The following is a 26,183-nucleotide window of genomic DNA, read 5'->3' as shown; positions in this document are numbered from 1 at the left end:
AAGTATTCAGACCCTTTGCTATGAGACTCGAAAATGAGCTCATTGATCATCCTTGAGATGTTTCTACAACTTGATTGGAGTCCACCTGTGGTAAATTCAATTGATTGGACATGATATGGAAAGGCACACACCTGTCTATATAAGGTCCCACAGTTCACAGTGCATGTCAGAGCAAAAACCAAGCCATGAGGTCGAAGGAATTGTCCGTAGAGCTCCGAGACAGGATTGAGTTGAGGCTCAGATCTGGGAAGGGTACTAGAAAATGTCTGCAGCGTTGAAGGTCCCCAAGAACACAAGTGACCTCCATCATTCTTAAATGGAAGAAGTTTGGAACCACCAAGACTCTTCCTAGAGCTGGCCGCCCGGCCAAACTGAGCAATCGGGGGAGAAGGGTCTTGGTCAGGGAGGTGACCAAGAACCCGATGGTCACTCTGACAGAGCTCCAGAGTTCCTCTGTGGAGATAGGAGAACCTTCCAGAAGGACAACCATCTCTGCAGCACTCTACCAATCAGGCCTTTACAGACGGAAGCCACTCCTCAGTAAAATACCATGACAGCCCGCTTGGAGTTTGCCAAAAGGCGCCAAAAGGCACCTAAAGGACTCTCAGACCATGAGAAACAAGATTCTCTGGTCTGATGAAACCAAGATTGAACTCTTTGGCCTGAATGCCAAGCGTCACGTCTGGAGGAAACTTGGCACCCCTCCCTACGGTGAAGCATGGTGGTGGAATCTTCATGCTGTGGGGATATTTTTCACCGGCAGGGACTGGGAGACTAGTCAGGATTGAGGGAAAGATGAACGGAGCAAAGTACAGAGAGATCCTTGATGAAAACCTGCTCCAGAGCGCTTAGGACCTCAGACTGGGGTGAAGGTTCACCTTCCAACAGGACAACGACCCTAAGCACACAGCCAAGACAACGCAGGAGTGGCTTCGGGACAAGTCTCTGAATGCCCTTGAGTGGCCCAGCCAGAGCCCGGACTTGAACCCGATCGAACATCTCTGGAGAGACCTGAAAATAACTGTGCATCCAACCGGACAGAGCTTGAGAGGAACTGCAGAGAAGAATTGGAGAAACTCCCCAAAATACAGGTGTGCCAAGCTTGTAGCGTCATACCCAAGAAGACTCGAGGCTGTAATCGCTGTCAAAGGTGCTTCAACATAGTACTGAGTTAAGGGTCTGAATACTTATGTAAATGTGATATTTCTGTTTTGTTAAGAAATGTGCCAACATTTCTCAAAACCTATTTTTGCTTTGTCATTATGGGGTGTGGCATACAGCAGGTTAGCCACCAGGGGGAGACTCGTTGATGCCTGGTGACAGAGGGGGGCGACATCACGCGGCGATGGCACCCTCTGCTGGACGTGCCAGGTCTTGACGTGCTCCCCGGCCAGGACTAATTGGGGCTGATTGTGGTTGGTGAGTAATCAAGGGGCTGATTGCTCACCAGCTGGACGAGTCCCATAAAGTTGCCAGAAGGGCAGCACACGGGAGTGGGGACTGGGGAAGAGAGGTTACTCCCGTATAGTCGTGCTCAGGACCAGAGATAATGGAGGGAGCTCGGTTTTGTTCCCCACAGGATACAGCAAGACCCCAGAGCCCAGAAGACGGTATCCCGGAGAAGGTCTCCTTTTCGCTGTGTTTATTATTTAAATAAACACTTTTGAAACCGAGCTAATACAATTCTGTCCGTGTCTGATCTGTGTCAACGTCTTGACCAAACCCCCTGGTCTACCACAAGGGTATTGTGTGTAGATTGTTGAGGGGAAAAAAACAATTTAATCCATTTCAGAATAAGGCTCTAACATAACAAAATGTGGAAAAAGTCAAGGGGTCTGAATACTTTACAAATGCACTGTATAGACTACTGAAGGAAGTGGTAGCACTCTATAACTATCATGAATAGGAATGTATAAGTGATTCATACACTATTAATAAATACTATTTCATTATTTGTTAACATTTAGAAACATGTATCAGCATGTACAAGATGTGCAAACATTTACAATCATTTAGAATAATTTATAAACACTTGTAAGAATTTATAAAGGGTTATTCAGGATTGTGATCATGAAGTGTTACTAAGGAAGTAGATGGGAAGTGTACTGCTGCAGGTGTAGACCACTCTAGCAGTATACCTTTTACACCACGTGTCAAACCCATTCCACGGAGGGCCGAGTGTCTGCGGGTTTTCACTCCTCCCTTGTACTTGATTGAAGAATTTAGGTCACTAATTACTAAGGAACTCCCCTCACCTGCATTTCTAGGTCTTAATTTAAAGAAAAAACCAAAATCACAGCCATTCGGAATGGAATGAGTTTGACCCTGTTTTAGACTCACTACTTCAGTACATTTCTGTGTTGTGAGGTGTATTGCTGCATGTGTAGACCACTGTAGCAGATACCTTTTAAGACTCACGACTACAGTACATTACATTTCTGTGTTGTAAGCTAAACAAGGTCAGCATGTGCTAGAGCATCATTTCACTAGAAGGGCGAGACACTAAAATAGAAGTTGGCCACAAGTTAATGGGAACCAAAAGGTTTTAAATGATCTCCAAGTCAAGTGTCTTAATTTTGCTGACACAGTCTGCCTTGTTACAAGAGTTGCTGCCTGCACCACTAACTGAAATATACCTTCCTGCCATTTCTTTTCTCACTCTCTTCCTCTCTTTTCTGTCTTGAATCACCCCCTTCTTTTCTGCCTCTGACTCTTCTTTCCTCACTGCACTCGTAATGGTAGTATGATGAGAGCAGTGTGAACATCCTTGATTGTCCTCTGACAGTAAGTGTACTTTGATTAGCGACCTTCTGTAGCCTCTCTAGCAGATTAAATGTGTCATTAAAATGTTCCGCCCTACCTCATCTAGCTCAGACTCAGAGACACTTTATAGTCTCTAGAAGTTTATGGCGTCTCAGCGAAGATCATTGATATTTTGGGCACATAATCCACTTTTATTTTGATATAGAGCTTCCTGAAAGAACAATTTGTTTTCTGTGTAACGGGTATGTATATCATAATGTAACTGTGTGCTCACTTTCTCCCCCCTCTCTCCCTCTCTCACGTTCTCTCTTCCTTTCTGTCATTCTCTCGCTTATTACTTATCCTGTTCTCTATCCTCTCTCCCTCTTTTTCTTTCTTGCTCTTCTTTTGTCTCTTTTCCTCTTTCTTTCTTTCTCCCATTTATTCCCTCCTCTCTCTGTCCCTGTCTGTCTGTATAGGAGATGGCCCACATTCTAGCCCAGAAGCAGCTGCGTTCCATCATACTGAGTGTAAGTGTGTCCAGTAATCACCTCCATCTGTACCTCTCGCTCAGCCTTTCCCTCTCTCGCTCAGCCTTTCTCTCTCTATCTCGCTCAGCCTTTCTCTCTCGCTCAGTCTTTCTCTCTCGCGCTCAGCCTTTCTCTCTCTCTCTCGCTCAGCCTTTCTCTCTTTCTCTCGCTCGCTCAGCCTTTTTCTCTCTCTCACTCAGCCTTTCTCTCGCTCAGCCTTTCACTCTCCTTCAGTCTTTCTCTCGCTCTCTCGCTCTCTCTCCTGCTCAGCCTCTCTCTCGCTCAGTCTTTCTCTATCTCGCTCAGCCTTTCTCTCTCCTTCAGCCTTTCTCTCACATCTCTCGCTCAGCCTTTCTCTCTCTCTCTCTCAGGCTTTCACTCTCTCTCTCGCTCTCTCTCTCTTATTTATTTCGTGTTTTTTTGTTACATTCTTTGTATTTTCTTTCCTCTAGAACGTGATCCGGAGCCCTAAGCCAATCAATGATGAGATGGCCCACCAGCTGTACGTGCTGCAGGTCCTGACCTTTAACCTCTTAGAGGACCGGATGATGACCAAGATGGACCCTCAGGACCAGGTACACTAAGGCCTCTCAACTCAATGTCCCTCAAGCTGTTGGCCACATAGGCCTTATCAAATAGTAATTTCCAGTGAAATATCCACAAATTAATCTATTTTTGGTTCCAAGCACCCTTTTATAGGTTTTCCCAAGAGGATAAGAGTTGAGCACGTTGTCTCTCTCTACCTGAGAATTATCAGTGAAATGTGGAAGTACTATGTAAGGATATAGTTACCTTGGAATAATGCCTATGTAATGATTTGCCGATTTGATGTTTTTACTGTGTATGTACACTGAGTATATCAAACATTAGGAACACCTTCCTCATATTGAGAACAGTTTCAATTAGTCAGGGCATGGAGTCTACAAGGTGTCGAAAGCGTTCCACAGGGATGCCGGGCCATGTTGACTCCAATGCTTCCCACAGTTGTGTCAAGTTGGCTCGATGTGCTTTGGGTGCTGGACCATTCTTGATACACACAGGAAACTGTTGAGCGTGAAAAACACAGCATTGTTGCAGTTCTTGACATACCCCGTTCATAGGTACTTTAAATCTTTTGTCTTGCTCATTCATCCTCTGAATGGCACACATACACAATCCATGTCTCAATTGTCTCAAGGCTTAACAATCCTTCTTAAGCCTGTCTCCTCCCTGTCATCTACACTGATTGAAGTGGATATAACAAGTGACATCAATGAGGGATCATAGCTTTCACCTGGATTCACCTGGTCAGTCTATGTCATGGAAAGAGAATTCTTAATGTTTTGTACACTCAGTGTATGTCTAAATGTTTTTGTCCTCATATATATGCCTAGGCCCAAAGAGACATCATCTTTGAGCTGCGCAGGATTGCGTTTGACGTGGAGTGTGAGCCGAACAACAGTGGCAGCATCGAGAAGAGGAAGTCCATGTACACCCGCGACTACAAGAAGCTGGGCTTCATTGTAAGTCACTCACACACACACAAACAACCGCGACTGGGCTTCAAGAAACTAGGTTTCATTGTAAGTCACACACACAGGAACAGTGTTTAGCCTCTGCATCCCCAAAACTTCAGCTGTTGGACTAACTAGATTTCGTTTTGGTCTCGGTTAATTGGTTTAGAAGATTACACTATGCTCTCCGTGTGTGTGTGTGTGTGTGTGTGTGTGAGTGTGTGAGTGTGTGAGTGTGTGAGTGAAGTGAGGAGTGAGTGAGGTGATGAGTGGTGAGTGAGTGAGTGGTGAGTGGTGAGTGAGTGAGGAGTGAGTGAGTGAGTGAGTGAGTGAGTGAGTGAGAGAGAAGAGAGAGAGAGAGAGAGAGATTTCTACACCTATTTTTCTCTTCCTATCTCTCTACCTCCCCTCTCTCTGGGTGTGTCTGAGCTGTGGCGTATCGCTGTCGTATCCATGGTGAGTGGGAACTAAGCCCATCATTTCCTCTCTAAGTCCCTGAGCTGTTAGGGGCTCTGCGGCTCGCTAAGACCCCAGTGTGCTGCCTTAAGATAAGGCCTGACTTCATTTCCTCCAGTGGTGCGGAAACCCCCGAAAATACCCCTCCGACTTTACACGCTCGTACACACACACACTCGCGCACATGCAAGCACGAACACATGAAAGCATGCGCGCACACACACACACACACACACACACACACACACACACACACACACACACACACACACAAACGAAACGAAGGGGATTGTCTGGTAAAGTTGATCTAGTGCTGTATTTAGTGGGCAGTAGTTGGTAGTAGGTACAGTGAGGGGAAAAAAGTATTTGATCCCCTGCTGATTTTGTACGTTTGCCCACTGACAAAGACATGATCAATCTATAATTTTAATGGTAGGTTTATTTGAACAGTGAGAGGCAGAATAACAACAACAAAACCCAGAAAAACGCATGTCAAAAATTTTATAAATTGATTTGCATTTTAATGAGGGAAATAAGTATTTGACCCCTCTGCAAAACATGACTTAGTACTTGGTGGCAAAACCCTTGTTGGCAATCACAGAGGTCAGACGTTTCTTGTAGTTGGCCACCAGGTTTGCACACATCTCAGGAGGGATTTTGTCCCACTCCTCTTTGCAGATCTTCTCCAAGTCATTAAGGTTTTGAGGCTGACGTTTGGCAACTCAAACCTTCAGCTCCCTCCACAGATTTTCTATGGGATTAAGGTCTGGAGACTGTCTAGGCCACTCCAGGACCTTAATGTGCTTATTCTTGAGCCACTCCTTTGTTGCCTTGGCCGTGTGTTTTGGGCCATTGTCATGCTGGAATACCCATTCACGACCCATTTTCAATGCCCTGGTTCTCACCCAAGATTTGACGGTACATGGCCACGTCCATCGTCCCTTTGATGCGGTGAAGTTGTCCTGTCCCCTTAGCAGAAAAACACCCCCAAAGCATAATGTTTCCACCTCCATGTTTGAGGGTGGGGATGGTGTTCTTGGGGTCATAGGCAGCATTCCTCCTCCTCCAAACACAGCGAGTTGAGTTGATGCCAAAGAGCTCCATTTTGGTCTCATCTGACCACAACACTTTCACCCAGTTCTCCTCTGAATCATTCAGATGTTCATTGGCAAACTTCAGACGGGCATGTATATGTGCTTTCTTGAGCAGGGGGACCTTGCGGGCGCTGCAGGATTTAAGTCCTTCACGGCGTAGTGTGTTACCAATTGTTTTCTTGGTGACTATGGTCCCAGTTGCCTTGAGATCATTGACAAGATCCTCCCGTGTAGTTCTGGGCTGATTCCTCACCGTTCTCATGATCATTGCAACTCCACGAGGTGAGATCTTGCATGGAGCCCCAGGCCGAGGGAGATTGACAGTTATTTTGTGTTTCTTCCATTTGCGAATAATCGTACCAACTGTTGTCACCTTCTCACCAAGCTGCTTGGCGATGGTCTTGTAGCCCATTCCAGCCTTGTGTAGGTCTACAATCTTGTCCCTGACATCTTTGGAGAGCTCTTTGGTCTTGGCCATGGTGGAGAGTTTGAAATCTGATTGATTGCTTTTGTGGACAGGTGTCTTTTATACAGGTAACAAACTGAGATTAGGAGCACTCCGTTTAAGAGTGTGCTCCTAATCTCAGCTCGTTTCCTATATAAAAGACACCTGGGAGCCAGAAATCTTTCTGATTGAGAGGGGGTCAAATACTTATTTCCCTCATTAAAATGCAAATCAATTTATAACATTTTTGACATGCGTTTTTCTGGATTTTGTTGTTGTTATTCTGTCTCTCACTGTTCAAATAAACCTACCATTAAAATTATAGACTGATAATTTCTTTGTCAGTGGGCAAACGTACCAATGGGGATCAAATACTTTTTTCCCCTCACTGTAGACCTGGCCTGTGGATCTTGAAGAGAAATTGGTTTAGTTGGACTTTTGCTTCAAATGTGGTGAAGGTAGTGTGAAAGGATGTGGTTCTTCCATTCTGTCTGTGAAGCTGATGGCGGTCAGGAACAATTACAGAGCTGGATCTCTGCGACCCCTCCATGTCTCTCTCCGTCTCTCTCCCTCCTTTCTCTCCCCTCTCATTCTATCTCCTCCATTCACTCAGACGTGTTACAGTGCTAATGGAGATAGTCTACCAATCAACCTTGTCTTATTTATTTTTCTGACTCATCCTTGTCTTGTTCAAACATGTTTGTCAGATGACCACCGCCCACTTACCTCTTTCTTTCTCTCTCTCTCTCTCTCTCTCTCTCTCTCTCTCTCTCTCTCTCTCTCTCTCTCTCTCTCTCTCTCTCTCTCTCTCTCTCTCTCTCTCTCTCTCTCTCTCTCTCTCTCTCTCTCTCTCTCTCTCTTCTCTCTCTCTCTCTCCTTCTCTCTCTCTCTCTCTCTCTCTCTCTCTCTCTCTCTCTCTCTCTCTCTCTCTCTCTCTCTCTCTCTCTCTCTCTCTCTCTCTCTCTCTCTCTCTTGCTCTCTCTTTATCTCTTTCGGTCTCTCTCTCTCATCAGAACCATGTGAACCCTGCAATGGACTTCACTCAGATTCCTCCTGGGATGCTGGCTCTGGATAACATGCTGTACTTCGCCAGACACCACCAGGATGCCTACATCAGGGTTAGTAGCACACACACACACACACACACACACACACACACACACACACTGCCTAAACTCTCTCTATCACTCCATGGCCCATCCCTCACTCAATAGATTCCCTGGGCTCTGTCCAAGCAGTCTGTCTGAAACACCATGCCAATATGTAGCCTTGGAATTCAGTCAAACCAATACTATAGCATATGGCTACGTTTAACAAATCTATACATTCACAGGAGAGAAAGGAATCCTGCCGATGTTTTTTTTGTCAATTTCCTAGTTTCAGTGACAAACACAATACATTTTATACAAGGACGCAACTAAATCAAATCAAGTTTATGTATTAATCCTGAATTAATTTAACTCAGCCTAAACTGTGGGCAGGTGCCATTGGTTTGGTTAGTGGGCATCCCATGCCTATGAGTGAGTGATTGTGTGTGTGCCTGCCTGCGTGCGTGCATGCGTCCTTGTAGAAGGGCAGTGGATGACCTGTGAAAATAAATGTGCAATTGAAAGGATGGTGGCATACTGTCCATCTAATATTAAACCTACCACACACACACACACACACACACACACACACACACTGGCCAGCCCTTCCCTCTCCTCTGCCCGCTGCTGTGACAAAACACAGCCACCAATTTCCCAAATGAAACTGTCACCACGACGATGATAAGGATGGTTTCCGGTGTAGGCTTGTCGCTGCGGCAACGTTATAATTTTTTACATGGGGAATTGATAAATGAATTAAACACACCGTGTGCAAGTGGACCGTTTAAGGTTCAAACAAGGTTCAAATGTAAATAATAGAGGCTTTCACAATGTTAATGTTTATGTTTATGTAGAAGGAAATATGTCTTTTAATCAAAGCAATGTCGCATTGAGATTGGAATGTCTTTGAGATTTGACATCGGCGGTAGATAAGGTGCAGTATAATGACTGATACTGTAATAACCTCCAATAGCTGCTGTCCTTAGTCTGACCTCTGGGTGGGGCTGGAGTGGAGCGGTTCGAGAGCTTCAAGTTCTTCGGTGTCCACATCACTAAGGACCTATCATGGTCCAAATACACCAACTAAGTCGTGAAGAGGGCACGACAATGCCTCTTCCCCTCAGGAGGCTGAAAAGATTTGTCATGTCAGTTAATGAAATGGCTACCCGGACTATTTACATTGACCCCTTTTAATGTATTTATTTTTCTTTGCACTGGCTCTATGCACACTCACTGGACCCTACCCACACATACACACATACACACACACACACACACACTACATACACTCACAAAACATACACACACATGCATATTGACGCCACAAACACACACACTCACACAAACACACTTTCACACTCTTTCACACACATCACATACGCTGCTGCTACTCTGTTTATTACCTATCCTGATTGCCTAGTCACTTTTACTCCTACCCACATGTACATAATACCTCAACTACCTCAACTACCTCATACCCCTGCACATTGACTCGGTACCTGTACTCCTTGTATATAGCCTTGTTATTGTTATTTTATTGTGTTGCTATTTTTATTTTTATATTTTTTTGCAAATTGTTCTTACTTTTTAACTCTGCATTGTTGGGAAAGGGCTCCTAAGTAAGCATTTCACTGTTAGTCTACACCTGTTGTATTCAGTGCATGTGACAAATAAAATGTGATTTGATTTTGATTGAATTAAGATGGTACCATAGAGATAGGATAATCCGGTTAGCTGTGTCCCAGTTCCTTGTCCTGTTGGTGACATTCTGCTGCCTCTGGTTTCTATGTCCCACTCCGACTCTCTCCAAGAGAATCATCTCTGTCAACTATGACCTCAGTGTGGTCTCACTGGATTAATAGATCAAGGGTCACATGGTTCCAGTTCATTAAAGGCCCTAGTTGGGATGTGTCTGTCTCTCTTTATGTCTGTGTCTCTATCTCTGTCTGTCTCTGTCTGTGCCTGGGTAGCTGTTAAATGCTTGACAAAAGTATTTGCGAAAACGTTGATGGATCGATGGTTTGAGTGACTTTCTGTCCTTGTTCCAGATTGTTCTGGAGAACAGCAGTCGTGAGGACAAGCACGAGTGTCCGTTCGGCCGCAGCAGCATCGAGCTGACCAAGATGCTGTGTGAGACCCTCAAAGTGGGAGAGCTGCGTAAGTCTTTACTGGTATTAACTACCCTCACCTCAACACCTGCCAGGTGTCATATCATTGCCTCCCAACAGGGGGCGTTGTTCCAGTTAGATCATAGTGTGCTTATATGGTCGTATTCACTGGCAACCAAACAGAAGCAAACGGACCGACACGGGGAGAGACTACCTGAAATTGTCCAATAAGAAACGTTTGTTTTAGTTTTCTGTTGCTCCAGTGAAAAACGTTTTGCCACGACCCTGATTTACTGACAATGGTGTTCTGTGGATTATATGGGTGCTGAGTACCAGACAGTATCTCTGCACAGATGAAGGTATTTGAACGAGCTGATGCACATAATACGTTTTTTGTCTTGGTTAGTCACATTCTATGGTCCTCTGAAAACAAACGACCAACAAAACGCCAAGGAGTCAAACACAAAAGTACCACAGTACCTGGAGTGTTTCTCTGCGGCCACATTCTTCCTCATCATCTCCAAATCTGATTGGCTAGTGCTTGGTAAATGTAGCTCCAACAGTCACATGTTCTCGGAACTACTACAGATTGTGTGACTCTTCGAGGGCAGCGCTCTCCGTTGACCTCTAACCCTATTGATTGTTACCGGAGGAATGGGTTGGGGAGGCACTTTGATATACGAGGGTAAAAAAGCATCTTCTTTGCCTGTTTTCACATTAAGCCCAGCCATTCAGACAGACAGAGAGGGAGGAAAATAACCTCTGCAGCGTTTTTTACCGTCTGTCAGACTAGAAGAGTAGACTCTGTCTCCTGCAGTGAAGATAAAAGGACCCATTATACTTTGTAATTGTGCTGGAGTTCATCAATTATTGATTAAGTGCGTAGGCTTCAAGTGCGCCCTATTCCCCCTCCTAATACACTGTCTCTGTCTGGGATTCGCACTGCCCAGGGGGAGAAGAGCTGGGCCGCGTTCCATTCAAGGAAAAAGACTCCCTGCGCTTCTGCCCTTATCCACTCCTTAGTACATCATGTAAGGCTGAATAGGAGCCCTATCTGCTTACTTCATCTTAGTGGGATGGGAAGGTTGTAAATGTAGCCTACCTAAAGAAATAAACCTTGATTTAGAAGTTCTACTGTGTTAGGAAAAAGAGACCACCTCTTGGTAAGGATCTGTGAAGCATTGAAGAACTGATTGACAGTTATGGTTTGGAAAGACTTGTACTCTGGGTCTGCATTGTCATCCAAACCTCTGGAATTGAAATCCAAATCTTAAAGCCTATATCCTATCTCTGATTTCCTTTGGTATTCAGCTGTGGACTCTCTGTATTAAAGTCACATGTCAGTTTTGACCTTGGCTCTCATACATGGTTCTGGTTAGTCTGTGGTAACTCTGCGCTCTAACTTTAATAGCCTTTATACTCATTAATATTGATGGCCATGGAAGGGGTCATGCAGACGCGGTAGACTATGCACTATGCAGCAGTGTGTAGCAGGGTTGTGGTGAATTCCATTTCAAGTCAGTCATTTCAAGAAGTCAATGGCAGTTTTCAATTGATTCATTGATTTTCAATCATGTGAGTTGAAAACTGCCATTCATCTTCAATGAGGAGTTTTTTTTTTCAATCCACACATTGAATTCAGTTAGCTTTCTGATTTGATGAAGTTCAAATGAGATGGAGCCCAAAGCCTGGTGTGAGGTGTTAACAGGGGCTGAAACAGCTCAGAGGGGGGAGGAGGGGCGTGTGTGTTCGGTGACACTAGAGTCCCTAGGGGTGAGCCTCCCTCTCCATCTGTCTGGAGGTATGCTCCACTGGTCTGTGTCTGACAGGCTTGTCTGCCCCCCTCTTATCACAGGCTGGGACACACAACTTTTCTTTCTCCTATTAAGTGCCTAATGCCTACTTGGCACGTGTCCCAACCGAAAAAAATATTTGATGTCAATGGCAAACACCTGGTGTTATAATTGTTGAATAAATTACATGTATAGTTTTATCCCCAGAAGTTTTTTTTCATGTCGGTCACGTTTTTGTTTATGTTCACAGACATGATATGGCTGTGGATGTCTTATCCTCTGTTCCTCAAGCACTAAGTTAATGTTGACGACTACTGTACACTACAGTACCGTATGTATAATGGCTTCACTAAGAGGAGGGATGGTATATGGGACAGGCAGGTAGCTGTGCTAGATCAAATCAAATCTAATTTGATTGGTCACATACACATATTTAACAGATGTTATTGCGGGTGTAGCGAAATGCTTGTAAAACAAAAAGATGCTGAATGACTAATGGAGTGGAATTAGTGGAACCCACCAGAACCCCCCAGTCCATGTCAAGGCCTGAGACACGACACACTCCAGACAGAGAGACACTGACGGGGAAGGGGTACGGGATGACAGTCACACTAAATATATATACACTGAGTGTACAAAACATTAAGAACGCCTTCCTAATATTGAGTTGCACCCCCTTTTGCACTCAGAACAGCCTCAATTCATCGGGACATTGACTCTACAAGGTGTCGAAATCGTTCCACAGGGATGCTGGCCCATGTTGACTCCAATGCTTCCCACAGTTGTCAAGTTGGCTGGTTGTCCTTTGAGTGGTGGATCAGTCTTGATAAACACGGGAAACTGTTGAGCGTGAAAAACCCAACAGCGTTGCAGTTCTTGACACAAACCGGTGCTCCTGAAACCTACTACCATAACCCGTTCAAAGGCACTTAAATCTTTTGTCTTGCCCATTCACCCAATCCATGTCTCAAGGCTTAACAGTCCTTCTTTAACCAGTCTCCTCCCCTTCATCTACACTGATTGAAGTGTATTTAACAAGTGACATCAATAAGGGATGTCATGTTCCTAATGTTTTGTACACTCTGTGTAAAACAAAGCATTTTATTAGTGACAAGATGACAACATAGAATTTGGCATCACGTCTTGACTCCGTCTCAGTGCAAACCAACAGACAGAAGCGTAGCAATTTAAAGAGTCATTATGACACTTGGAGTTGCACTCAGTGTAATTCAACAGAGCATCCAAGCGCATGGAAGTTTGGAGGAAAATGGAAAAAGGGAGGTTTAATGTTCACAAATCAACGTTGTTATAGGAAAGGAGGGAGGACAGGATGGCTAGAGGTAGTTAGATAAAGCCATTTTGAGCCGTGCGCTAGCTGCAGCCGAGGAGGCCTCTAAATGATTTACTGTAAAAGTTTGAGGGTAGAGAAACTGACGCAACCCTCCACTGACACCAAAACGTTGTTAAATGAAGTCAGAAAGCGACTCAGTGGCAGAATTCTTCATTAAATAGTAATGGACTGCCTTTTAAAAAAGAGGGGAAAAAATGAAACACCCTGTGTTAGTGTGGAGGAGAAGGTAATGTTCAAAGCCAGAGCTCTTTCTCTTCACGATAAGGAAGTCATCTCTGCGCCAACCGTGACAAATTTTTTCTCGGATCATTAACTTTCGTTTGCCGCCGTGAAATGCCAATAAACCTCTGGTGGGTTTTGGACTTCTTAGTTCCCAATCTACCAAGGCTAATCACACAACAGGATTCTGGCAGTGCTTGGGGCATCTTTAGGGCTTTTTAGTTTTAGCCTATTCTCTCTATCCCCACTGTCCCTCCACTATCCCGTCCCACTCTTTTATAGAGCAACATCTCCTCCAAATGGCACCCTATCCCCAATATAGTTAACTACTTTTGACTATTGGGGAAAAGGGTCCCATTTGGGACCCACCCCTTGGCTAATACCTTGAGGTCATTGTAGCCTACTGCCCTTTTTAAATAGGGTGCTGTGGCTTAATATCCCCCTATCACACAACACCAACACAACAACAACAACCGCCGCCGCCAAGCAGATTGCTGGGTCAGAGCTCGTATGAAGGACGCAGGGCATTCTGGAACATACTCAGGTCAACAGATCAGTTTGAAATAACCTTTCTCTGTTTCCACAGCAACGTGGGTGGGTGGCAGACAGCAAAGGCAATGTGCATTCCGCTTGAACTTTTCCATTCGACCCGAGATTCAATTACTGCCACAGTCGCCACCATAAATAAATATTGTTTTGACATTTCTCTGGTTTGTATTTATATACAGTGAGGGAAAAAAGTATTTGATCCCCTGCTGATTTTGTACGTTTGCCCACTGACAAAAACATGATCAGTCTATAATTTTAATGGTAGGTTTATTTGAACAGTGAGAGACAGAATAACAACAACAAAATCCAGAAAAACGCATGTCAAAAATGTTATAAATTGATTTGCATTTTAATGAGGGAAATAAGTATTTGACCCCCTCTCAATCAGAAAGATTTCTGGCTCCCAGGTGTCTTTTATACAGGTAACGAGCTGAGATTAGGAGCACACTCTTAAACAGAGTGCTCCTAATCTCAGCTTGTTACCTGTATAAAAGACACCTGTCCACAGAAGCATTGAATCAATCAGATTCCAAACTCTCCACCATGGCCAAGACCAAAGAGCTCTCCAAGGATGTCAAGGAAAAGATTGTAGACCTACACAAGGCTGGAATGGGCTACAAGACCATCGCCAAGCAGCTTGGTGAGAAGGTGACAACAGTTGGTGTGATTATTCGCAAATGGAAGACACACAAAATAACTGTCAATCTCCCTCAGCCTGGGGCTCCATGCAAGATCTCACCTCGTGGAGTTGCAATGATCATGAGAACGGTGAGGAATCAGCCCAGAACTACACGGGAGGATCTTGTCAATGATCTCAAGGCAGCTGGGACCATAGTCACCAAGAAAACAATTGGTAACACACTACGCAGTAAAGGACTGAAATCCTGCAGCGCCCGCAAGGTCCCCCTGCTCAAGAAAGCACATATACATGCCCGTCTGAAGTTTGCCAATGAACATCTGAATGATTCAGAGGAGAACTGGGTGAAAGTGTTGTGGTCAGATGAGACCAAAATGGAGCTCTTTGGCATCAACTCAACTCGCCGTGTTTGGAGGAGGAGGAATGCTGCCTATGACCCCAAGAACACCATCCCCACCGTCAAACATGGAGGTGCTTTGGGGGTGTTTTTCTGCTAAGGGGACAGAACAACTTCACCGCATCAAAGGGACGATGGATGGGGCCATGTACCGTCAAATCTTGGGTGAGAATCTCCTTCCCTCAGCCAGGGCATTGAAAATGGGTCGTGGTTGGGTATTCCAGCATGACAATGACCCAAAACACACGGCCAAGGCAACAAAGGAGTGGCTCAAGAAGAAGCACATTAAGGTCCTGGAGTGGCCTAGCCAGTCTCCAGACCTTAATCCCATAGAAAATCTGTGGAGGGAGCTAACTGTAAGTCGCTCTGGATAAGAGCATCTGCTAAATGACTAAAATGTAAATGTAAAAGTTTCGAGTTGCCAAACGTCAGCCTCGAAACCTTAATGACTTGGAGAAGATCTGCAAACAGGAGTGGGACAAAATCCCTCCTGAGATGTGTGCAAACCTGGTGGCCAACTACAAGAAACATCTGACCTCTGTGATTGCCAACAAGGGTTTTGTCACCCTCCTGTACAAAATCAGCAGGGGATCAAATACTTTTTTCCCTCACTGTATTTGTATGCAGATGTGGGGTGAGCGGGGTGGGAATGGAGGGGGCTTGTTTGGGCGGGCTTGTTGGGCTGGTTCTGACTGTGTGTGTTATTCATGTTCAACTCCAGGTGTCCATGAGTCACCACTCCTCCTCTCCAGCACCCCACCGCAGATCTTAAAAGATTTATCGTCAGCAGCCCAGCATGTTTCCCCAGAACAGGCCTTAATGGAATCCCTGTCGGTCAGGCAGGCAGGCTGGCCGCGTCTCTCTCTTTCTTCCTCTATTAAAAAAGGCCCATGTAATATTTATGAAGTTATTTAGATTGGCGGCGAAAATGTCCTGGTTATTGATTCATGGCATTTCCTCTCCTTCAGACACAGGACAGAGAGGAGAGGACATGACATCAGAGGACAGACAGGACTGGGCAGGTCTCAGACTTACCATGGCCTTCTCCATACCTGTCTCATGGATGCTGGTATCTAAATCCATTCTGTAGAGCAAAGCGTTGAACTTGACTTTTAAAGGTAGTTTACGATTGAGCCGACATGCACAATGTTTACCGTGAATGCTCTCTGAGGTAATGCCTAGGCTTTAGCTCATCGGGTTAACACAGTGTTGTGACGACAAACCAGTATGAATCATGTGATGTCAGTTTTGTCTGACTGTTTGGAATTGAGTGGTCATCAGCTGTTACCTGTGATGAGGATGTTGTTGTTGTCCAGTCACTGTTGTTCCCTCTGTGGCTCATCTCTGCTGTGTGCTTGTGTGAACCGAGCAGGGTCTCAAACTGATTAGCAGTAACACATCCTTCTGTGATGACATGGCTGAGGTGCCTGCTGTGCACACACATACACACATACACACACACATACACACAGTCACACACACAGTCACACACACTACTGAGAGGTAGGGTGCCGTGATGTGTTTGGACTGGTTAGTAATATGCCACAGGGAAATAGTCCAGCCATCTCCGTAGTGAAGCAGCACTGTCAGCCAGAGGTACGAACACTCACACGCGCGCTCACACACACACACAAACAGTGAGAGATGGTGTGAATGTCTTCTTGGTCTTCCTCCAAGTGAGAAATTGGGCGTTGAAGAGAGAAGGAGCATGTTGCTTTTAGAAGCTTGTTCTACTCTCCCTAATGATTAGTCAAAGAAAATCAAATTTGTTCAATAAATCATCAGAGACCAAAGTATTTGAGTTTGTAGACTACTGCTGTGTGGATGAAAGCCTACACACATGTTAGACAATACATTACATTTCCTCTTACTGGGTTCACTTACTTTATAGCTTACTTTCATCATTGGTGGGATCACTTCCAGTACACAGAGAAGCTGTTACTACTACCGACTGAAGAGCGAAACCCTGGTCAATGGAGATCCAGGCCTGGTTAGAATTCATTCTGCACTGCCGCTGAGACTGTCTCCTACAGGTTTGATGTTAGAACTTTGGAGAATCCGAACATTAGCTTAAAGGAATTATCCTATTTGAAGTGACTGGTTAAATCCTGTGGTTTTAGCCAGTAAATCCTCTTATGGATTTTCTTATGGGTGAAGAGGATGAGACTAAAGGGGTGGAAGGAGGAAAAGGGCGGATAAGCTACATTTTCTAAAGAAGTTTATCTTCCCTCTTCGTCCGTCTCCCTTCCTTCATCCACTCTGATCTAAAGTGACTTGACAGGCAAAAGCAATACAGTCTAATCCCATCCACTCCTATCACCTATGAGTAGGACCAGAGTTTTTCCTGATTATGTTATATTGCAAGGAACATCTCTGGGGTGGTAGTTATAGCCCACAACTATAGTGCCAGGGTATTCCTGGTAAGGTCACACGGTGAGGACAACTCCTGGAGATTGATAATGTTTTACATTTTAGTCATTTAGCAGACGCTCTTATCCAGAGCGACTTACAGTTAGTGAGTGCATACATTTTCATACTAGCCCCCTGTGGGAAACGAACCCACAACCCTGGCGTTGCAAGCGCCATGCTCTACCAACTGAGCTACAGGGGACCTGTAATGAAAGGAAGGAGACCGGAAAGAACACCACTTTCTACACTTTACACTTTTGAGACGGAGCGCGTCTACAATGAGCGTAGCTCTTCCCTGTGCTGAAAACAAGCGGCTATTTGAAAAGACAGCAGGCACATACACAAGCATGGGTTGTTTCCTACTGACTGCTAATGCAGTGAAATGTAAAGTTTAAAAAATCAACTCCGCCCAGTTAACAAAACACACTGACAAAATTCTTGTTGTAGATTAGATGCATTGTAATGTTGAGATTGCTCCGACGTCTGTTTTTTGAGTTTTTCGGAGCAGGAAATAGACTAGTGTTGGCTTGGTGTGCGAGACAGAAGAAGAATCCGAGTTTGTTCTGTTCGGGCAGCTGTTGGTAGTAGACTGTAAGAGACGTGTTTATTTGCACAAGTAAAATGTCTCTATTCCTCTGTATTTGGGGATGGCTGTCGCATAAGGAATAGATGTGAAGAACAATCTGAAATAATAATTTACCGAAATAAGAATGGTTTGATTTCTCTGCTTCTTATTTATGTATTGAACAGGGCTGTGTGGTTTAGAATGGATGTGTGTGTTTCTTAATGTAGGAATAATTTGATTTATTTTCACGTATGTATTCGGGCAGCGCTGTCAGATGTGGAATAAAATAAGTTGGTTCTTCTCATAAGAAAGATCTGATTTCTCTGCCTGTTTTTCCTCTATTAAGCCAATAGTTGTCGGATCTTAGGATAGATGTGTGTTAGTAGACGGATGTTAGGATTGTGTGTGTGTATCTGTCTGTCTGTATTAGAGTCTGTGAGCTGTTGCAGGTCTCAGTCTCTGGTCTGTTGTTTTCACCACACTGGTTTACATGCCAGCCCTGATCTCTCTCCCTGTCCAGTCAGTCACCTTCTCTCCATCTAATACATCTTAACCAATCTTCTAGACTCTTCTCCTCTCCACCCACTCCTGTCTGAAGAGTTACTACTCTATACCTTACATCAAACCACGTACTGTATGAAAACTGATCAGCTTTTCATAGTCTTTCTTGACCACAACTGTGTTAAAATATTTAAGTCCTGCTGTTTAAAGTTCAAGTTTCAAATGTAATTGCCATAAGGCAACAAATACAACCGATCTTACTCGACAGAGCTCTCACATTAAACACAGTATTAAACGCAGCATTAAAAGCCAGTTCTGTTGATGACAAGGGGAATGGAAACTCAGCTGTTCACCATGTATGAGTCCCAAATGAAACCCTATTCCCTTTGTAGTGCACTTCTTTTGACCAGGGCTTGTAGGGAGCAATGGTGCCCTATTGCCTTCATAGTGCAATACTTTTGACCCAGAGCCCTATGGGTTGACAAATAGAAGGATGCACCATTAGAATGCACTTTTATTTTATTTGTATAATAATACAATAAATTGCATCTCGAGTGGCGCAGTGGTCTAAGGCACTGCATCGCAGTGCTAGCTGTGCCACTAGAGATCCTGGTTCGAATCCAGGCTCTGTCGTAGCCGGCCGCGACCGGGAGACCCATTGGGCGGCGCACAATTGGCCCAGCGTCGTCCAGGGTAGGGGAGGGAATGGCCGGCAGGTAGCTCAGTTGGTAGAGCATGGCGTTTGCAACGCCAGGGTTGTGGGTTCGATTCCCACAGGGGGCCAGTATGAAAAATAAATAATGTATGCACTCACTAACTGTAAGTCGCTCTGGATAAGAGTGTCTGCTAAATGACTAAAATGTGTGTGTGTGTATATATATATATATATATTGTGATGTCACGAGAGGCTGTGTCCTGGAGGACGTTACATCCCCTGAGATGGCTGCAAACCCAGACAGCTATGGCTCCATCTGCTGGTAGGGTCGGGAACTCCACCCCTCTATGGCCAATCTTCCCACGCAGCTGAAACAAATGAGGAGCTGATGAGCTGAAGGTTTGGGAAGGGAAGAGACACACTGAGGGAGTGTGTGGGGAAGGGAAGAGACACAGTCTCCAAGCTGGGCTCTCTGGAGGACAAGAGTGCTGCACGTCCACTTCCATGAGGAATATAAGGATTTGGAGATACTTACCTTTGGGAAATATTCACCTTTGGATATATGCACCTGTGGAAATACGTGAGAGACATTTGGAAGGACTTTTTGCTGGGTTGGCCACTAGCTGCAACGTGGACTACAGTAAGGCTGGGGAAAAGTTATCTGAGCGAGTGAGAATTATGATTTTGGATGTGGAAGAGACATCCCTGAACTGTTAACCCTTAAAGAGCCACAAGAGAACATAATTTTGTTATATTTTCGTTAATTTCCCAAGACCTATAATAAAATCCTTGTTTTGTTTGAACCTTGTCTCCTTGCACTACTTGAGCAATCCCGCTGAAAGCTGTGTAGCCTCTCGTGACGTCACAGATGGTGGAGAATACGGGCACGCTCAAGCGTTAATAGTGCATGTCAGAGGAGGATACCGAAGGTTTGATCACCCAGTTTTCCAAGTTGGCCGTAGGCTCCCCGCCCGACTGAAATGGAGGACATATTGAAAGCCCTTGTTGCTGGCCAGCAAGCCCAGATGCAAGCAAACGTGGCTCTCTTGGAGGAGCAAAAGAAAGCCAACCTTCTGAAGGCAGAGGAATTGCAGTTGCAGAGACAGAGGGTTGTCCAAAATACCCGCCCAATAAAGGCAAGTGACTTTATATCTAAGATGGGAGCTACCGATGACATTGAGGCATACCTGCATGCATTTGAGGCCACGGCCACTAGGGAAGCCTGGCCCAAGCAACAGTGGGTTGGTCTGTTAGCCCCCTTTCTAACCGGGGAATCGCTGAATGCTGTCCGGGACCTGGGCCCTGACCAGGTTACTGACTATGATGCCCTGAAGTCTGAGATCCTCAGCAGATATGGACTCACAAAGTTTGGTATGGCCCAGCGCTTTCACAGCTGGACCTTCCAACCAGACCAACCTCCTCGGGCGCAGATGCATGAACTTGTCCGAATCGCAAGGAAATGGCTGGATCCGCAGAGGAATACAGCAGCGGCGGTGGTGGAGGCCGTTGTGGTGGATCGTTACCTACGCGCCCTGCCTTATGAGGCAAAAAGGTTCATCAGTCAACAGGCCTTGACCACGGCTGATCTGACCGTGGAAGCTGTGGAAAAGTACCAGGCCACAGCGGAGATGCTGAATGCTTCCCGAAAAGACCCCAGGAGGGCGGCCCCACCACAAATGGGAAGAACCCGTCCAAAGGACCCCAAGGTCTCGAACCCAGCCACGTCAGGACTTATCCCGGCTCCAGGGGGAGCCAGAAACCAGGCGGGTCCAAGAAGAGTACACCAGGAGGGGGAAACTCGACAGTGTTACCGGTGTGGGGAGATGGGACATATCTCCTGGCAGTGTGGGAAACCAGCCGATGAACCTATGCCCACTGCGGAGTCCTCCAGCTCAGCACCCACACACCGTTTTGCCTCGCTCTTGGGAGTCGTAGATGGCGGCCCAGATCGACCCCACCTGCCCGGTAACTGTGAATCACCATGATGTGGAGGCCTTACTGGATTCTGGTAGCCGGGCCACCCTGGTGCGTAAGGATTTGGTGGGCCCAACGTGTCTGACCCCGGGGAAAGTCCTCCCAGTTTCCTGTGTCCATGGGGACACCAGAGAATACCCCATTACTGAACTTACAATGACCAGCACACGGGGAACCATACACACGACGGCGGGGGGTGGTTGATTCCCTCCCCGTCCCTGTCCTAATTGGACGAGACTGCCCAGCCTTTTACCCACTCTGGAGAGAGTCTCAGGAGAGGATAACCCGAGTACCTCGGAAACGGAGAGGCAAGACTCATCCTGGGAAGGCTCCGGTGCAATCCTCCGAGTTACTCACTCCCGCCCGGGCTCTGATAGGGATGGCAGGTGCCCAGACCAACACCGAGACGGAGCTACAGAATCTGGACAAAGAACTGTCTGGTCTGAAGGGGACCGCTGAGAGGTATCGTTTGTTAAAGCAACAGTTAGACATGAAGACAGAAGAGTTAGATATCCTCCAGGCTAAACTCCAACAGAGCTCCTTCCCTAAGCAACAGGAGGAGCTGGAGAGGCTGCGCAGGACCATCGAGGAGTGTGAGGAGACCCTGCGCAGTAGTAAGGAGGTCCAGAAGAAGGCAGAGGAGAAGTACAAGGTGTTGGAGAACAAGATGAAGAATGCGGAGGCAGAGAGAGAGAAGGAACTGAAAGCTGCTCAACAGAAGCTAAACTCTGCTAAAACCAAGGCTGATGCGTTCAGTAAGAAACTCAAGGAGAGACAACAGGAGGCTGAGTCCCTGGTCCTAGAGTTGGAGGAGTTGAAGAGAGAGCAGTCTGGCAAGCACCACGGCAATGCGGACGCCCTCTCCCGGCGTGATGCCTTCTTCGCTGCCTTTACCCCGACGAGGACGTCGGTCCCGAGGAGGGGGATGTGTGATGTCACGAGAGGCTGTGTCCTGGAGGGACGTTACATCCCCCTGAGATGGCTGCAAACCCAGACAGCTATGGCTCCATCTGCTGGTATGGTCGGGAACTCCACCCCTCTATGGCCAATCTTCCCACGCAGCTGAAACAAATGAGGAGCTGATGAGCTGAAGGTTTGGGAAGGGAAGAGACACTGAGGGAGTGTGTGGGGGAAGGGAAGAGACACAGTCTCCAAGCTGGGCTCTCTGGAGGACAAGAGTGCTGCACGTCCACTTCCATGAGGAATATAAGGATTTGGAGATACTTACCTTTGGGAAATATTCACCTTTGGATATATGCACCTGTGGAAATACGTGAGAGACATTTGGAAGGACTTTTTGCTGGGTTGGCCACTAGCTGCAACGTGGACTACAGTAAGGCTGGGGAAAAGTTATCTGAGCGAGTGAGAATTATGATTTTGGATGTGGAAGAGACATCCCTGAACTGTTAACCCTTAAAGAGCCACAAGAGAACATAATTTTGTTATATTTTCGTTAATTTCCCAAGACCTATAATAAAATCCTTGTTTTGTTTGAACCTTGTCTCCTTGCACTACTTGAGCAATCCCGCTGAAAGCTGTGTAGCCTCTCGTGACGTCACAATATATATATATATATATATTACCATTCAAAAGTTTGGGGTAACTTAGAAATGTCCTTGTTTTTTAAAGAAAAGCAATTTTGTTGTGGGGGAGGGGGGAGAGTTGTTTGATTTCAGGCTAAGTGTTGTTGCAATTTGCCTAGTTTCCATAAGGGGGCTTCATTTTAGATTATGCCCCTTTTAACCCCTGGGTAACAGTATAGCATGTGGTGAATTGATTGGTATCCATCTGGCAAGTGAGTAATTTTCAACTTAATATATAGTTTGTCGTTGAGGCGGAGAAAAACTTTAACTCGAACCAGGGCGGCAGGTAGCTTAGTGGTTAAGAGCGTTGTGCCAGTAACCGAAAGGTCGCTGGTTCTAATCCCCGAGCCGACTAGGTGAAAAATCTGTCTGTGCCCTTGAGCAAGGCACTTAACCCTAGTTGCTCCTGTAAGTCGCTCTGGATAAGAGCGTCTGCTAAATGACTAAAATGTAAATGTAACTCTAGGGCACACTTACTTACTTGAATGAAAGTCTACCTCCGTCTCCATGGTGAAGATTCACAGAGGTATAGAGTGTCTGATTCATTGAGACATATAGCCTAGCAGGACAAACACCTTTCCTCTTGGTTCTGTCTCTAGTATCCTGTTCCCTTCTCTCTCTCTGTGTGTGTGTGTGTGTGTGTGTGTGTGTGTGTGTCGTAGTATAGGACAAGAGGTTCAGTGTGTCTGCCACTCCCGAAGGACATGGTATTTTTCTTTCTCTAAGACATAATTTAACAATAAATAAGTATTGTCTTTTGGTCATTCACTGTAGCTTTTGAAATTACCTCAATTCCCAGCCTGTACATTAGAAGATTGATGGCAGTTTGTTCTTTGGAGAACGTCTCTATATGGTCTTATTGCTGTGTAATTCTAACCTCTTGGAGAGAAAGAGACACACACAGGACTGACTGAAGGGAAATAGTCAAATAGTCTACCAGTGTCCCAGTGTTCCATTCTGTCTGTGCATTACTGCTTACGTATGTAACACTGTGTTATGCAGTAATGTATTTGTTCCATTCATTGTATTGTGACACGCCCATTACAAATCTAAGTGTATCAAGTGTTGTAAGAATCAAGACTTTGGGGCGTAACTCGTAACCTCTTCAATGCAAACTTCAATACAAAGGCCATTATCAGTTCTCACATTAGCAGCTGACCTCCCTTGCAGGCCATATTCTCACTCTTGCAGGCCATATTCACACCATAACAGAGTTGAGATGTTTTGTCGTCATATTGCTAGTCACGTGTAGAACGGCCCAGATGTAATTATTTATATCTTCAATTATTTGTTCAGCGTGGGAGAATTGTGTTTGTCAGATTAAATATTCAGTTATCATTCAGGAGACATTACCCTAGTTGGAGAGTAAAAGTATGAATAATACAACGTGAAGAAATAACTTCTCTGCATGGGGATGAAAAGGTTCTGAACATGCCAGCAAATGTCACCTCGGGTGTGTCCAGCGCTGTTGGCGGTAATGGGAGGGAGGTTGTTACAGAACATTCAGATAGAAAAGTATTGTGTAGAACAAATATGGTTTATTTTAGATTGAATAGGGAATCGTGTCAGCTCTATTTATTATATTTCTATCTGCAATGTTCAGAACATTTTACGTGACTAAATACACTCCAGGATGCATCACAAAGCAGAGAGCTCCAGGACTGCAGCTCTGCAGCCACCCTGTCCCAGTGTAGTGAGACCCACCTGTTTGGCTCCCGAGTGGCGCAACGGTCTAAGGCACTGAATCTCAGTGCTAGAGGCGTCACTACAGACCCTGGTTCGATTCCAGGCTGTATCACAACTTGGCCGTGATTGGGAGTCCCATAGGGCGGTGCACAATTGGCCCAGCGTCGTCCTGGTTTGGCCGAGGTAGGCCGTCATTGTAAATAAGAATTTGTTCTTAACTGACTTGCCTAGTTAAATAAAGGTTAAAACAAATAATTGTCTCTCTGAAAGTCTGAAGCGAGTCAGTCAGCTCCCCTCCTTGTTCCTCTGCTCGCCCTATCAGTAAACACCCCCAGAGAAGCACTCCTCCCCCTCCTCACACTCCTCCACCCCCCTCCCCTCCTCACCCTCCCTCACCTCCTCACTCCCCCTCACCTCCTCACCCTCCCTCTCCCCCTCCCTCACTCTCCTCACCCTTCCTCACCTTCCCTAACTCTCCCCTACCCTCACCCTCCCACTCTCCTCACCTCTCTACCTGACCCTCCCCCTCCCCCTCCTCCCACTCTGCCAACCAGGGGAAATGTGTCCTCCTGTCCAGTAAGCAGGTGGGTGTTGCTTCTTTTGTCTCTACTCTTCTCTTAGCTGACTGACGTACCGGTAATGGCACCGTTCAGAATGCTTAAATAGTCTTATAAGATTCCTTGCTGATTCAAATATTACAAAATCGAAATGGTAATGAAATAGCTTGAAGAAATGTTTTCTTTGTCTAAGGTGTTAGTCGCAATATCACTGAGTGCCTACAGAAAGTATTCTCACACCCCTTGACTTTATCAAAATGTTGTTATTACAGCCTGAATTTAAAATGGATTAAATAAATAAAAAATGTCACTGGCCTACACACAATACCCAATAATGTAATTATGTGTAATTATGTTTTTTGAAATTTTTACAAATTAATTAAAAATGAAAAGCTGAAATGTCTTGGGTCAATAAGTATACAACCCCTTTGTTATGGCAAGCCTAAATAAGTTCAGGAGTAAACATTTGTTTAACAAGTCACATAATAAGTTGCATGGACTCACTCTGTTTGCAATAATAGTGTTTAACATGATTTTTGAATGACTACCTCAAACCTTGTACCACAAACATACAATCATCTGTAAGCTCCCTCAGTCGAGCAGTGAATTTTAAACACAGATTCAAACACAAAGACCTGGGAAGTTTTCCAATGCCTCGCAAAGGGCACCTATTGGTAGATGGGTAAAAAAAAAAAAAAAGCTGACATTGAATATTCCTTTGAGCATGGTGAAGTTATTAATTACACTTTGGATGGTGTATCAATACACCCAGTCACTACAAAGATACAGGCGTCCTTCCTAACTCAGTTGCTGGAGAAGAAGGAAACTGCTCAGGGATTTCACCATGAGGCCAATGGTGACTTTAAAACAGTTACAGAGTTTGATAGCTGTGATAGGAGAAAACTGAGGATGGATCAACAACATTCTAGTTACTCCACAACACTAACCTAAATGACAGAGTGAAAAGAAGGAAGCCTATACAGAATACAAATATTCCAAAACATGAATCCTGTTTGCAACAGGGCACTAAAGTTATACTGCAAAAAATGTGGCAAAGCAATCAACTTTTTGTCCTGAGTAGAAAGTGTTATGTTTGGGGCAAATCCAACACAACACATTACTGAGTAGCACTCTTCATATTTTCAAGCATAGTGGTGGTTGCATCATGTTATGGGTATGTAGTCATTAAGGACTGGGGAGTTTTTCAGGATAAAAAATAAACGGAATGGAGCTAAGCACAGGCAAAATCCTAGAGGAAAACCTGGTTCAGTCTGCTTTCCATTTGACACTGGGAGATGAATTCACCTTTCAGAAGGACAATAACCTAAAACACAAGGCAAAAGCTACACTG

General features: G+C 45.2%; 1 protein-coding gene across 5 annotated transcripts in view; it reads left to right on the top strand.

The window, feature by feature from the left end:
• Positions 1 to 26,183, top strand: part of LOC121586750 (engulfment and cell motility protein 1) — a 152,634-nt gene that overhangs the window by 77,669 nt on the left and 48,782 nt on the right. For 3 of the 5 annotated variants that reach the window (XM_045226419.1, XM_045226418.1, XM_045226421.1), the window contains 6 exons: positions 2,743 to 2,784; positions 3,222 to 3,272; positions 3,725 to 3,847; positions 4,646 to 4,774; positions 7,774 to 7,878; positions 9,897 to 10,005. In XM_045226419.1, coding sequence (XP_045082354.1) covers positions 2,743 to 2,784; positions 3,222 to 3,272; positions 3,725 to 3,847; positions 4,646 to 4,774; positions 7,774 to 7,878; positions 9,897 to 10,005 — 559 coding nt within the window. The remainder of the gene's footprint in view (positions 1 to 2,742; positions 2,785 to 3,221; positions 3,273 to 3,724; positions 3,848 to 4,645; positions 4,775 to 7,773; positions 7,879 to 9,896; positions 10,006 to 26,183) is intronic. The other 2 variants (XM_045226420.1, XM_045226422.1) reach the window with 1 other exon arrangement.

This window comes from Coregonus clupeaformis, chromosome 17 (genome assembly GCF_020615455.1).
Source record: "Coregonus clupeaformis isolate EN_2021a chromosome 17, ASM2061545v1, whole genome shotgun sequence".
NCBI classification, from domain to species: domain Eukaryota; kingdom Metazoa; phylum Chordata; class Actinopteri; order Salmoniformes; family Salmonidae; genus Coregonus; species Coregonus clupeaformis.
Note: the sequence above shows the minus strand (reverse complement) of the source record. Positions and strands in the feature narration are given on the sequence as shown.